Below are 16013 nucleotides of genomic sequence, written 5' to 3' on the forward strand. Positions count from 1 at the left end.
TAAACTGACTTCTTTAAATGTTGCCAAAAGAACCCTTAATCCAATTCAATATTTGGAATGGACTGTGTTGGACGAAAATAAATTAATTGACAATCACATTTTGGCCCCCGTTTAGTAATTGATTTTTTTACTTCACTTCTTATAAAAAGATATATAAAAAAATAGATAAAATATTATAATAATTTCTAGTGATTTTCTTAATTAAAAATCACACTCTCCTAATGGGTCCATTGTTTAAATTTTTAAATAACCTTCAATAAGGAGGCTAAAATTTTAACCAATAATTTTTCGGTGGGAGTTGTAATGAATTTAAATCTCTTAAAATTAAGTCGTGCAATATTTTATAAAAGTAATTTAAAATTAGTATAAGCATATATATATATATATATATATACCACTTTATATTAATGTAGAATCAAAACATTTTTTATTTGTAAAAAATATAATATATTAATTAGATTATTATTATTATCAAATTAATAGAATTTTTATATAAATGTTATACACGTTAAACTTTATAAAATGAACCATTTAAATTACACAAACAAAACCTATAATAATCAACATGTTAGTCCATGACTGAGGAAAGCCCAGTCCTTATTTTTTTGGGGTTAAATAATTCAAGTGTCTAGGAAAACACCTTATCATATCCATCTCCAAGACTAGAGACAGCCTTGTGAAACTGATGATAGAAATAGTATATGAGACATGGCAACCACCACATCTCTATCTACCCCTCTTCTCTCCTCCATTCTCAACCCAAGACCTCGATATGCGCTTAATCCCCTCACCTTTCACCCTCCTCTTTCCTCAAAAAGAATCATCCCCCTTGACAACTCACCTCACGAAATCCCTCTAAAACCCACCCAAATTCGGAGAATCTCAGCTGTATCTGGAGATTCATTGCCTTTAGAAGCAAACCCAGTTGAGAATTCTGAGCAGATAGTTTCCGGTGGTGATGATACTGGATTCACCATCATTTCTGTTCTTCTGTTCATAGCTTTCATTGGCCTGTCCGTTCTCACTATTGGGGTAAAAATCAGTCTCTTCAACTTGCTATCCTTATCCACTTTCTTTTCTTTTTCTTTTAAAAGAAATTTTTTTTTTATTTATACATTTAAAAAAGAAATCAGTTCTGTTTTGTTGTGATTGATTGAAATTTTTTTGTTCGTGGGCAGCTTCAACTTGCTAGTTCTTGTGGGTAAATGTAATAAATAAATCGATGCTGTTTTGTTGAAATTGATTAAATATTTTATTTTGGAATGTGGGTTGCTGCTAAGTTGTGGGCTGCTTCAACTTGCTAGTTCTTATCTACTTCGTCTTTCTTCCTTTATTTATTTGTTCGGTACATGTAATAAAGAAATCAATGCTGTCTTGTTGAAACAAAAATGCACCAAAAAATTATATTAAAAATTTTACCAAATGTATCACAATTATCTATATTCACCTTATGTGATATTTGATCAAACTTTTGATATAATTTTTAGGTCTCTAGTATTATTCTCGTTGAAATTGATTGAAAATTTGTGATTTTGGAATATGGGTTGCTACTAATCTTGTGTGGTGGTTTGGGTTTTCCCACAGATTATCTACATAGCAGTGACAGATTTCTTGCAGAAGAGGGAGAGAGAGAAGTTTGAGAAAGAAGAGGCAGCTAAGAAGAAGAAGAAGAGTGGTAAAAAAGGGGTGGTGAGATCTAGGGCTGGACCCAGAGGGTTTGGACAAAAAATTGAGGGCGATGATGAAGATTTTTAGAATGCACAACAATTGTAAGATTCCCATTGTTATTATTTTTTTGGGTACAGTCAAGGTTGTAGCCATGAAGAAATGAGAGTTTTGTTTCTGGCCAACTGTGTAGTCGTGTAGAGAGGAGAGTTTTGTTGCAACTCTTAGCTAAAAAGGTGAAAGGGTTCTACTCAACTGGATTGCTTCTCACTATATGTTGTTGAATCTATCATTGAAATGCAGAAATGGGTTTTTCTTCATCCTTTTCTAAATGTTTTTTTTTTAGGAGTTTCATGTGGGGTGCAGAAATGGGTTTTTCTTCATCCTTTTCTAAATGTTTTTTTTTAGGAGTTTCATGTGAAAGGGTTCTACTCAACTGGATTGCTTCTCACTATATGTTGTTGAATCTATCATTGAAATGTAGAAATGGGTTTTTCTTCATCCTTTTCTAAATGTTTTTTTTTTTTTAGGAGTTTCATGTGGGGTGTCGAAATGGGTTTAATGTTTTTTTTTAGGAGTTTCATGTGGAGGGTGTGTGTGTGAGAGAGAGAGAGAGAGAGAGATGGTTGAGTACTGTGGCATGTCTTGCAGGTAGGACGGTAAACAAGCTAAATGGAGCTGAATTTTAATATGTTTAAACTTATTTATTAAAATTTTAACTCAATAAAATTTAACAAATCGAGCTTGAGCTAAGTTAACTCAGGCTTGATTCAAGTTTGAATCTGCTCACGAGTTTTAACGAGACAAAAAATTTATAAACTCATTTATGAGACTAAAATTACAATTAAAATTTTAATTATACAATTATATATACAACATATATAAACATTCTAACAAAAAAATTAATATTTTACCAAAATAATAATATTTACTACCAGTATTATATAAATATACTATCTATAGTTAACTATTATTTACATTTATATTTTTTAAATATATAAATAACATATATATCTTATTTTTTATACATATTTTTAAATTATTTAATATATAAATAATAAATATTAAACAAAAAAATTAACGAGCCGAATTTTAGAATGTTTAAACTTACTTATTAAAAATTTAACATGCTCAAGCTCGAATACAAAAAAATTTAAAGAACTGAGTTCAAACGAATTCTTACTGAACCAAACTCGATCATGTTCAAACAACTCTGTTCACTTGCAGCAGGAGAATATCAGATTTCATTTAGTCTCTTAGACAAAAAACCAAGCTAAGAGTTCACTAACTGTTGGACAAAACCAAGATAAGAAAGACTTACTATTCCCTTAAAATGGCGACAATGATTCTAATTTATAATGTAATTTTTATTGTTTTTTAGTCTACCATACTTGAAAATTGATATTTTGATGAAATAATCATTCTATATCATTGAATCAAACACTACTCATTACCAGTTATGGACAACTTTTATCATCTCCTAAAACTCTTGACACAGATTCACATAGCCAACAGAAAGATCCAAATGCAAAGTCCACAACATACTAACACACATATATTGGTTATACATACATCTACAATCTCCAAAAACACCAATTTGGCTAGTGTTCAACAAGAAGCAATTGTAAGTACCAGTTTCATATAGTATTGATAACTGAACGGGAGGAACCCAGATTCAACAACCCAAACACATAAACGATGAATGATATGCATGGTTGAAAGAACAAAATCACCAAAACAAATAAACAGTAACTAACATTATACTCGGCTTCCAGCCTCACCTAAACATCAACTCAGACACGGCAACATTTTTACAAAGTCACGATTGAAATGTGAACTACCTCAAAAGTGTTCATTTTTACACCCTAAAAACTTCTATTGTCAATTGTCTCCTCTGCAAGTGGGGCATTAGAAACACCTGACCTGACATCCGAGCCTCTCAGCGTACTAGATTCTACGTATAAACCTTAACCTACAGAATGTACATTTTTCTAGTACAAGCAACAACTTTATTTCCAATCAGCTCTTAAAGATGGGAAGAGCTGCAGCACTAAACATGCGGAAGAAAAAAAGAGAAATAGGTAGCCAAACTAGCCTTAGTTAGCCGTACAATAACTTTCTTTCCTATGGGATATATGCCGAGTGTGTAGACTGAGCAGCAATTCTCCTTTCTGCAAAAAATTAAAATAATTGGTTAGAGAACTAGCTGCGACCAAAAGAGAATCACACCAGGATATAAAAGGTCATCAAATACAAGATCTAAAGAAGAGGAACCGATTAGTTTTTGGGAAGACCATCGTCCACAAACATCTCAGTAACAGTTTTAAAAAGATAACGGTGCTGTTTCCTGCAGCTAAAATGGAATGTTTATGACTCCTTTTTCATTTTTCTTCTTCTTTTAAAATAAATAAATAAATTTTGAAGTTTAGTGTCAAACCTTTCATTGTAGCTTTTGTTGATAGCTAAGAGCATCTCCAATCCATATTCTCTCTCTTTTTTTCATCAAATTTGAGTAAAATTTTGGTTAAAAGCTAGATTGGATATGGACACTAACTCCTTGCTCTCTTTTTCATCAATTCTTTTTGAAAATTTTCAAACTTATTCCATCTATCAAAAAAATAAAATAAAATTCAAACTTATTCCAAAATTCTCTTTTAAACCATTTTTTTATTAAAGAAAACAATCTCAAATCTTTAATCTTCAATCTTTTTAAAATTTCATCAAATTTGAGTAAAAATATGATTGTTAAAATTTGGTGAAGGATTTGGTTCATCTTTGATTTGGTAAAAAGATTCTCCCCCCTGGTTTGACACAAATTTGATGAAATGGTTGGAACATAGTTTTAGCCATTTTTCATTAGATTTGAATTTGATGAAAAAATTGATGAAGGGTTAGAGATACTATTATGCAGTAAAAATAGCTTCCGTTTGGGAAGGAGGTTTGAGGCTATTTTAGCCACAAAAGGCAAAATAGGTTATTTTAGCCACAACAAACAAAACATCACATCCAACCCATAATCATTACACTCTTCTCTCACAAAAAAAGTCAAAAAAGCCAAAAAGCCAACCCAGTTCCCAAACGGAGGCTAAATAAGTTTTCTTCAATTTTCCATGAAATTACAAGAGGGGTGCTTTTAGATTATGCTTATATATTATCAGCTTTCAATTTAGAATAAAATCCAACAAATATGGCATATTTAACCATGGTAACTTATTTGATCTCTAACAGGTTAAGCTAATCAAGTTATTGAGCCACGCATTTACACCAGCTTACTCCCTTTAACCTTTGTTATCAGAATCTTACGATTCGCGATTCGATTCACGATTCGATACGCAATTTTTGCAAAATCGATACGAATCTATGAGTGAATATATTTTGGAAATGAATCTCTAGTGAATCGCATGATTCACAATCGATTCACGATTCGCAATCGATTCACGATTCGATTCACTTTTTACGATTCATGCAATTTTTGAAATTATTGTGTTCGACATATTTTCGACTCATTTTTTCCATCTTTTTAGTGAAAATGACATAATACAACTTCTAATAGTATTTATTACCAAAATAACCAACATATATATATGATTTGTTATTATTTTAGTGATCATGGAGTTTTTTATAGGATCCAATCAGATTCAGTCAAACCTAACATATTTTTAACGTTTCTTCTCATTTTTGCCCCCTTCAAAAAATTGCAATATATCTTCTAAAGATGTTTAAGATTAGCGTTACACTATGAATTATCTATTACTATTTTATTAAATTGAATACTACATGTGTGAGGTCAGTTATACCTGTTAAAATGTTTTAGGCTTTAAAATAAAATATCCTAAATAATTCTTTCTTATTATTTGCTCACTCTTTACTTAGAAAAGTATATATACTTATTGTCCAAATATCAATATCGTTGTTAACTATTGTTACTTTAGAAATTAATAGTTTCTATTTGGTTATTACCTTTATTAAGAATGGTTGATAAAAAAATCTAAAAAAAAAAAAAGAAAAAGAAAAAATAAGATGGTGATTTTACATAGGAACCTTTGTTAACTTCTTACCTATTAAATTACGTGATTATCATTCAAAATAACATTTTTGTTGATTTAAGTCTAAATATTTTATATTCATAAGATACATTTAACATCTAAATGTGTAGATATATGTTTTTAAGTGATTTAGAAAAAGTGACTGAATCTTTACGATTCACGATTCGATTCGATTCGCGATTCGGTACGAGATCATTTCGATTCACGATACGAATCCCGATTTGACAACTATGCCTTTAACCAAAAAGCGTCAAATTTCAAACTTGCACACGAGGGAAAAAAACATAAAAGGGAAAAACCTAGCATGAAAAAACAGCTTTATCTAAATGCAAAAGGCGATAAATGTAGATGCATGGGTCAGAACTAAAGAGATGAAAATTAAGTACCTCCAGCTGCAACAAGCTTCTCCACACGAGCGACAATATGCTTTCCGTACGTGTATTTTTTCAGTGCATTCAGATGAACCTTAATTCGGGACAGGATTAGCTCACGCTGTTGATCATCACAAGTTTCCAGTACTTTTTGTACAACATAATTTGCAAATTGATCTTTCATCATTGCCTGGATATGAAACATAACAGTAATAAGAAATTTAAAAATAAATATGCAAATCTCTGTTTGGACACATCACAAACAATCCTCAACTAGGGCCAGCCACATGGTTCCTTCTCCAGTTGGCTCTATGCACAACCATATCCTCTGTCAAGCATCAAACCACAATCATATATCATGTGTTATATGGACCCTTCTAAATTTGTAAAGTACTTAGAGAGGGGATTGCTAGTTGGGACCAGACTACTAATTTGCATGATTCAAAATTCGCTCCCCAATCCCCCTTAATCCTGTGTTTGCTTGGCCGGATTGCTAGTTGGGACCAGACTACTAATCGCCCACATGGGGAACTATCCAATCCCACCCCCGGGACAATTAGGTCCCCCAGCGGATTATCTTCCCTCAACCATCCAACAGTATAAAGAAAATCTCGAAGTATTCTTGAGTAGTCAACTATCCAATCCCATCCCCAGGACAATAAGGTCCCCTAGTAGATTGTCTTCCCTCAACCATCCAACTGTATACAAAAAATTTTGAAGTATGCTTGAGTAGTCAACTATGCATAATACACTTTATGCATAAAATAATGTGTTATTTAGTTTGTTTTTTATACTCACGTGATGTGCTAGTTAGTAGTACACATCAATTAGCCTAAAAGAATAAAAGAAATATTTCATAAATATAAATCCTAACTGCATCTTGTAGTACACACCAAAACCTCCACATCGACGCCCTTGCAACCCTATCACGTGCTTTTTCTCCACCAACAATTACCATATCAATGCCTTTCTTTTTTCTAGATTTCTGCATTAATCTCCCCGAATTTCAATGGTTAAAAATGGACCCAAAAACAAAGACTACTGAATGTGCTTAGTCAGTAGTACACATCAATTACCCTAAAAGAATCAAAGAAATATTTCATAAATATGAATCCTAACTGCATCTTGTAGTACACACCAAAACCTCCACATTGTCGCCCTTGCAACCCTATCATGTGCTTTTTCTCCATCAACAATTACCATATCAATGCCTTTCTATTTTCTAGATTTCTGCATTAATCTCCCCGAGTTTCAATAGTTAAAAATGGACCCAAAAAAAAGACTACTGAAACAAAGACATCCAGGGCATGAGGCTACAAGACTGAACCCCAAAATCACAATACTCAGCTCCACACGAAACTCATAAGAGTACACAATTACATTCAGATCACAGATTTCAAATCATGAAGCATCCCCCCCCCCCCCCCCCCAACTCCAAAACCCAAAATATTTAATGAAAAAATAAAACGGAACATGATATATTGAATTTAGAGATATGGAGACATTATCTTGAGATGATACATCCTCTATGCACAATCATCATTCATTCTAACTTACAGTGCAAAGCTCAGGAGAGTTAAAATCCATCAATTATCTTATCCTAAAAACAAAACGAAGAGGCATACAGTTATGCTAGATAACTGCAAGAAAACCATTTTGTTGCTTTAGCTAATAAAGTTTGGCTTTCAAGATCATGATGCTCACACTGAAGCATTCAGAAAGAATAATTTCCTGTCAGCCATGGCCAATCTGAAAACATCTGTAAAACTGTTGACTCTGTTTTTACAATTAGCAAAATCAAAAGGCTCTGCAGAGTTGTTGCTTTCCCTGATTTGTACGTGTTGCATCACAATTTACATATCTAGAGTCTTGAGGTTCAGCAACTGCCATTCTGAAGGAAATTATCAAACTGAAGAGGTACAGCCAGTCTATAATGTCTCGTTTCAGCTGGACAACACATTTTTTTTTTTGGATAAATAATCAAACTTTATAAATAAAAAAAAAAAATCAAGATGATGCGAAGAATACAAAAATGCAGCCCACACATGAACTGAACACAACTAACTAATCAAATCCTCCACAAAATCTACGAAAACCAAAACATTTGGATCAACTGTACCCGTAACCCACTATGCAACGCCATCAACAACCTACTCTCTAACCACAAAACAGAAAAGGTTGATGGAGTCAGTAAAAGGTTAATAAGACTTGACAATTCCATAAATAATAATGCCTCCAGTAATTATTATTGATTAGACTGTCAGCTATAGTAATAATTTTCAATTTTCTCAACAAATGTTTGCTCAATCAAAAGGGTAATTTCATTCTCAACATATGTTTACCCAATAGCATGTTATTGATTGATTTGAATGCTTCAGATAGCAAAAGCTATAACAAGGAACTTGCTCATCTTCATAACATGACATATGCAAACACACACACACAAAAAAGGAGCACAATATGAGACACACATTCCATGCAAACTTTATAGCCTATCTCCAAAGCAAATCAATTCTGAAAATCACAACATACACAAAAGCCAAAAGAGGAAATGATAACAATATGGTCAGTGAAAGAAAGTCCTAGACAAGAATTTCAATTTCATACTAGTTATAGAAAGCAAACGGACACAACCAACCTGAAGAGGCTCATTCTCATCAGTAGAGCCAAGCATCTCATTCACCAAGAGCTGACGTTCGGAAGGACCGCCAAAAGATAAACACTTCTCCACAACATTGGAGGCAAACTTCTGCTGACTCATTTGAACTATCTTCCCAGCTAATTCCTTGATTATCGTCGAACGTTCGTGTGGCTTTCCATGCTCCAGTACATGCTATTGTAAAGTAAATGAAGAATATCAACAAAAAGAAGCAAACACAAAGACATCATGGCATGTATCTCATATAGAACAAAACACATGTTAAATATACAGTAGAAAGCAATTAGAGGAGGTCCAAAGTCAAATTACAGTAAGCAAACTCTCCGGGCAATTAATTATATCTCCAATCAGAGGAGCCCAATAGCATTTGTTTAGTTGAGTTCTCACTCACAAAAACCCCTACAACAGTCCCAACAATTTTGGTATTTTTTTATTATTTTATTTTTGGGTTCAGTCAACAATTATGGTGAAATGGCTGCCACAGTCATCAACTAGGGAATGGGTTGATCAGAGCACCGTCTACGCCCTGATTTGGAAACTGGCTTCATCGTTTGAATGAAAGTGACAAGTCAAAAGTTGAAGAGGTACTTTGTGTAATTTGTGTATCTGGTTGCAGGGATCAAGATGGGTCTTGAGTTTACATTGGCCCTTTGTAATTAACGTGTAGATGTGGACCTTGCGTGGTGCGTGTTCTACAACCAGGTAATTTCTCTAGAGAACAAACACTAAACTCCTGATTGCACCAAGCATAGAAACAGGAGCAGTTCATCATAGAAACAAGCAAATGCAATCACACAATGTCTTTGGACTAGCTGAATCACAGCCCTTACAGAAACAATGGCATATATGATTTATACATCGGAATCTTTCAAAACAAGGTTGCAAACCTGAACAACATAATTGCCATACTGATCTTGTGCCAACAAGCTAACAGATCCTAAAATTTCATCCATCACTTTGCTCTGGGTCTTTGGATCGCCGCAGTGCTCCAATATTCTCTGTTCCAAAAATAAACAAAAAATTAAATACATATATATATACATATATGTCATCACAGATCATCACCCTTCCCTATAAAATTCTCCTGAATTTCAAAACATAATAAGAGATTAATACCTGTACCACACGACACCCATATGGATGGGTTGAAAGGGTCACAACTTGATCAAAAAATGTTGAAACAATGAACTGGATATGTTCTTCAGGAACACATTCAATACACTTCTGAATCACATGGTTCCCATTTTGATCACGCACACAGCGCATGACATGACCATCGAGCTCTTCCACCATTTTTATCTTTTGATCAAGATCAACAACTTCTATTGCCTGAACATAAAAACAGAGTTCATGATTGCAAGAATTGGTAAGTGTCAGCTCAATTAGCAATGGTAAGTTTAGAACTGATAAAAAGACTCAAAATCCAGCTGTTACCAAATTTGCCTCACATACTGATAGGATAGAATCATATGATAACTAATGTGAGTAGCACCCCTCTCAAAAAATAAAAATAAAAACAAAAGAGAGAGATTTTCATCATCAAGAGGGCAGAAAAGAGAAAAAGAAAGTCCAACCAACTTAGTACTTGTTTTTCCATAAAAAATTCTTTGCAGTGGAAATATGTGAATTTCTGTTGTTCAATCAAGTTCCCTTGCAGTTTACCAAGAAATAATACATCAAACTTCCTACAATTTCAATGACAATGGTAGCAAATTGTAAAACATTTAAATAAAATGTTATGTATGATCAATATCCATGCTAAGGCCACACAAATGTTGTTCAACACAAAAACATAAAAGAAAACATGTCCGCTGTTGGTTGCACACATGAATGAAAGGGATCTAGATATGAAAACATACACGAGATATACCAACTCAAAATACAGCTTGACTAAAAATTTGGTGTTACCTTCTGGATCACTCGACAACCGTACATTTGAAGGCTAAGTGTCAGCACATGTCCAAAAAGATTGTTAGCCAGTTCTCTTCTCTGGGACACAAATCCATGCTCAAAAAACTGAAATTAAATACCAAAAGTCACTTGTCTAAAATCCACTAAAGAGGGTAAAGCTACAGCCATGTCCTATGTATACACATATACACATTATATGCATTATCTGAGAAACTGAGTGAGCATTTTGTACCTTTTGAATCACATAATTACCAAACACATCAGTCATCAATGTAAGTGCTTGTGGAAAAATTTCCTCAAAAACCATGTTTTTCTCCTCTGTTGTTGCAGTTTCGAGCTTCTGTTGAATGAACCGGCTCCCATACTGATCCGCACTGTTTACAAATGATGTTTAATAAGAGAGACTAAAAGTCAGGATGGTTCAACAGCATTCAAGCTCAAAAGCAAGCACATACCTGAACTCAACAACATGACCTGTGATTTCAGAAAGTTCGAAACACTTAGTTTTATTGCTCTTAAACTCTTCCAGCAAAGAGGACGCGAAGATATCTTCCACATTACAACCAGCCTGCAAGTGCCAAGGTCCCATTACACCCCCAGCTAAGTTTCTCATCACAGAAGGATATTGCATATTGAGTTCACCATGCCTCATAGGACTACCGGGTCCACCAGGAGAGTTTGGAATGACAGGACTAGCCAAGGGACTTCCAGGATACGACAAACCAACACCATACGCAGGAGTTCCATAGTAACCGTGGTGATTAGAACCACCAGACTTCGTGCCCATGGGAACACCATACTGTGATTTTTGAGGTGATAGCAAAGACCCCAGATAAGCTTTTTGAAGTAAATCCATGTATGAATCCCCCAAGTAATTTCTATCCATAGAGGGATCATTAAGTGCTGCAGCTTGTGCTGCAGCATACTCACCTGTCCTCAAGTACTGAAGGTACATTGGATCCACAAGTGGTGCCTGAAGAGCATTCCCAGCCATCTGATTCCCAATTCTGTTCAGATTCTGTGATTCTGATGCTGTGGGGCTTAGGAAGGATCCAGAAGGCAAACCACCCCCCAAAACCCTTGAGTCCAATCCATGGACGGCCATAGCTGATGCTGCAGCAACATTTTCATATAAAGGTGGCAGATTAGAAGCCATCATGGATGGCATAACTGTATTTATGGAGTACCCACCTAAACCATAGTTCAAGTACGATGAATTAGCACTATCCATATGCTGATAGTGAGAAGGCAAACTTCCTTTGCTGTTAAGAGTAGAAGCAGGAGACCCTTTTACATACGATTTATTGGGAGACGGGTTACTAAGGTCTAATCCAGCTCCATTGCTCCTGCTTGAATCCAAGTATGATACTTTCGACGACTGGTCACCAAAAGGCCTATGAAAACTTCCCGATTCAGATTTTTTCATGTACGGATGCTGTTTAGCATTAGCATGACCACTTTGCAAATTGAAGAGATAATTCTGGTGATCATCAACATCCTGTTCAATCTGTGGTGGCAAATGGTTCTCTTCAACCATCGCACCATTTGAAAGGTTGAGGCCAGAAAAAGCAGTGACCAAATCTGCAGATTCGATCACGGGAGTTGAGACGCTATTAAATGAGTTTGAAGCATTAATACTTCTCTTCTCAGATGTACTTACTCTCTCTCCACCAATAGGAGCAAGGCAAGGACTAGGAGCCCTGGCAATGAGTTGGGGATCAGGGGTGGTACTACGAGACAAGGAAGCACCCAAAGCAGCAGCATAAGAATATGAAGTGGGTGGACCGACATTTTGGACAGAAGATGAGCTCTGAACATTCACATTGGATTGCATAGTATCCGTAGATGCCAATTCGCTATGCAAATGAACCAGGTCAGCGTCAGCAGAACCTAAAGTCTCACTATTTTCAAAAGCATTACGGCTAGCAGGCCTAGAAGGATTCCTAGAGGCAGGACTTGCACGCCCTAAATCATCCTGCACAAACATTAGTGTTAGTTGCAGGCTCCAAAATCCAGAAGAATAAAACAAACTAACTAACTAACATGAAATGAGCTAAGTAGGCTAACAGACAGATATTTTTTTTGCATTTTGATTTTAAATGACCAGCATCTAATAGGATGGACTTATTGAACAAATCCAAATTATTTGGGGTCCACAACATGGATCAGTCTTCTCCAGTTGTCAAAGACAAAACCCAATTAGAGAATACCGAGGATCTAAGCTCATAAGATTTTAATTAAGTTTCCAGGATGCTACATCTCCTCCGCAACCCCGCTTCATTCTCCAAGCTTGGAACAAGCTGTGTGAAAGATAATAAGGATAACATACATGACACAGTACAACACTACTGCAGACTGCGGCATGACCTTTTGTCAACTAAAGATCCTTGGATCTTTCATATTTCCAACAGTATGCTACCCATAAAGCAAAAATTACTATGTAATCAAGTCATCAACCCAAAAAGATGCAGATTAGCAGTTAACAACAAAAAACACATTAACTGTACCAGCCAAAAGAGTAAATAAATACACAGTTCATCTTTACATGACGTGTAAAATATGTCTGGAGTTTCAACAAGATCACTCAATTTGCTCAAAAGATACAATACAATCCGTATCAACTGTCAACGATGAAGGGAAGCAATGAATGACATTCAACAATCGAAAGGAATATTATCAACTGAAGAACAGATAACCTAATATACCAGTAACAGTTGGAGTTAAGCACATGACATAAAAATACAAGCATGTAAGAAAGCATAAAAGAGAGAAAATCACCTGAAATATTTCAGCAAGGCTCTTCTGTTTCCCACCAAGCCCTAAACCAGGCAAGCCAATCAGTCCATCACCACCCCACTCTCCCGAACCATGGACTTTCTCTGAATCAGTCTCACTCTCTCCTTTCTTCGAACCAAACCCTGGAGGCATAGAAAACAGTGATCTCCCCCCACCACCACTATCATTCCTATTCACTTTCCTTCTATCTCCAATCCCACCTGAGGCCGAACTCCCTCCTTGCAACCTCTGTGCAAACCGCCAGTCCTCTTTAGACATCAAAGGAGGTGGCAGCCTAGGGTTTAAATTCACATTCGAATAATAATATGACAAATAAGCCGGATCAGACCTAAGCTCTTCCTCAGACATAAAGCCATTACCACTCTTATTGTTGGCAAACCCTGAAAAGCCACCATCACCACCGCCACCACCACTCTGATTGAACAAACCACCAACTGCACTCAGTGAACCCTCAACAGTGGGAGGAGCTGACCCACTTCTAAACAAATTTAGCTCCTTTTCGCGATCATCAACGTCTTGTCGCCGCTGCTCGCGGAGCAACAAGCTGATTTCATTCTCCAATTCATCTCCAAACGATCCTTCGTTACCGCCAAGCACCGGCATCCTACCCAAATCAGACAACATATTCACACCCAACAAACCCTAAAACCCTAAAAGGTTGCAAAAATCAAACTTCACAATCTAAAACACTCAAAACCCACAAAATTAACCCCCTTAGAATCCCCTATATGAACTCATAAAAATCCAATCTTTGATCACCAAAACTCCAAAACAGCTCATTCAGTTGCGTCAAACGATCAAAAAACTGGACAATCGAGCACACACAAGCAATAAAGATTCGATTATTAACACTGAATCATCATAAAAATAAAGAAAAACAAACACGTTTTCTCTTACTTTCCAACATTGAATACCAAGATAGCACCGCCAGGACTAAAAAGTGTTGCCAGAAAACAAAAACAAAAACAAAAAACAACAGTTGGAGCTGAGGAAGAGTAGGAGGTGGTGAAGAGTTGTGAGATCAAATAGAAATTGGGGGAAGTTGATGGTCCTGATCAACCCGGCGGCGAATTGGTTCTTACAGAGAACCCTTTTTAGGGTTTTGTTTTTTCAACTCAGACACATATCTATGATTAAATACAGTTACCCAAAAAAAAAAAAATAATTCTTTTTATTTTTTTTTATAGTATTTAGAAATGTTATTATTGTTTTTAGAAAGTCGAGTAATAGAAATTAAAAAAAATAAAAATAAAAATAATTTTCCTGAATCAAAGGGTTTGCCAATTGACCGAGTGAAAACCGACTCAACTGTATATGTGTTATATAGAGAGAAAATGAGGAGAGAGAGAGAGAGATAACGATGTTTATTTTGGGGTTTCCTCGTGTTCCGAAAGAAGAATATGTGGGCGCCACGTAAACACTTGAGATTCGGTGGTTCGAGGAGAGAGATTGGGCTTTAGTTCAGGCAAACTCTGGCAACTACTGTTTTTGTTTGATTTTCTAAAATTGAATTATATTTTGATTTTTTATATATTTTAAATTATCTTCTTAGCTTCTAAAACAATAGTATGTTGTTTGTCTTTAATCTCTGATGCTTAAATTGTATTAATTTATGCTCTATCTATTTTTTTTACAAAAAATATTTTTAATATATTTGTTAGTGGTGGTAGGATGAAGGTATAAGTAGAGGTGTGGTGATAGGATATAGGCTGTACAAGTACGAAATAATTTTCTCGTATAATTTTATTGATCAAGTTTACATTTTTTCAAACGACGTCGCTTTACTACCTGAAAATACAAACGTGAATTAGCTGGCGGGTGTGTGCCAGAAACTTCTCTAATACCTAAGTCAGCAAAATAGACAAATAAACACAAAAGCTCTGTGTATTTGAAAGTAAGAATTATGATACTTCTACATGGGTCCTGCTAGGGCTGTTCGTGGAAACCGTGCACCCGCCTTACCCGTCCAAACCGATCAGACCGGCACGCAACGGACGGGCAAGACAACGTAGATGGTCGGATGCGGTCTATTTTATTTGATTTTTTCGGATTCATGGTCAATAGTGATTTTTGTATTTTTTCATCTGTCAAAACCGACCCGACTGACAAATACCAAGCTTTTCATATACGCTTCCACCCACCCACTAAGCTTGTCATATATACTTCACAGCTTACAAGGTATGTTTTCCACATACTTTACAAAGTCTGAATCCCTATTTCTATCTCTCACACTTCACAAAGCCACTTACGTTAACTCTTTTTTCAAAAAGAAAAACTGAATAGGCTCCATCATTTTTCATGGAGAAAAATTAAAAAGACAAAACAAATATAGAGAGAGGGAGTGCACCGAATTAGCTCCATCATTTTTCAAGGAGGAAAATTGAAAAGGCAAAACAAATACATAAAGAGAGAGAGAATGTACCGAATCAGAAAAAAAGCAAAGCAATCCTCTCTGTTTCTCTTTTGCTCTCTCTCACGTAACAAATCAAAGCTTCTCCTTGTTTGTCTGTATTTGAAGTTCAATCAGTGACTTTCTTTGAGATGTGCGAATCAAGATCTTCAACC

The 16013-nt window shown here is 35.4% G+C and overlaps 2 protein-coding genes across 5 annotated transcripts; one reads left to right on the forward strand and one right to left on the reverse strand.

Annotated features, from left to right (window-relative positions):
• The first annotated feature begins 570 nt into the window (after positions 1 to 570).
• Positions 571 to 1985, forward strand: LOC114290136 (uncharacterized). The gene is made up of 2 exons (XM_082906224.1): positions 571 to 1032; positions 1585 to 1985. The coding sequence occupies exons 1-2, from the start codon at positions 709 to 711 to the stop codon at positions 1753 to 1755; spliced, it is 495 nt and encodes a 164-aa protein (XP_082762350.1). The 5' UTR covers positions 571 to 708; the 3' UTR covers positions 1756 to 1985.
• A 1409-nt stretch (positions 1986 to 3394) lies between these two features.
• On the reverse strand, positions 3395 to 14891 carry PUM2 (pumilio 2). Of its 4 annotated transcripts, XM_028265812.2 has the most exons (10): positions 14346 to 14891; positions 13431 to 14253; positions 11108 to 12627; positions 10885 to 11026; positions 10650 to 10757; positions 9858 to 10070; positions 9629 to 9739; positions 8721 to 8915; positions 6098 to 6272; positions 3395 to 3836 (listed from the first exon to the last, which is right to left on the reverse strand). In XM_028265812.2, the coding sequence occupies exons 2-10, from the start codon at positions 14070 to 14072 to the stop codon at positions 3790 to 3792; spliced, it is 3153 nt and encodes a 1050-aa protein (XP_028121613.2). In that variant the 5' UTR covers positions 14073 to 14253; positions 14346 to 14891; the 3' UTR covers positions 3395 to 3789. The 4 variants fall into 4 exon arrangements, 3 of the variants coding, with proteins under 3 accessions (XP_028121613.2, XP_028121612.2, XP_028121614.2); XR_014350909.1 differs by having other exon boundaries at positions 3395 to 4948; positions 5953 to 6272; positions 13431 to 14784; XM_028265811.2 differs by having other exon boundaries at positions 13431 to 14835.
• Positions 14892 to 16013: the final 1122 nt, after the last annotated feature.

This window comes from Camellia sinensis, chromosome 14 (assembly GCF_055761805.1).
Source record: "Camellia sinensis isolate YWXY chromosome 14, ASM5576180v1, whole genome shotgun sequence".
Classification (NCBI taxonomy): Eukaryota; Viridiplantae; Streptophyta; class Magnoliopsida; order Ericales; family Theaceae; genus Camellia; species Camellia sinensis.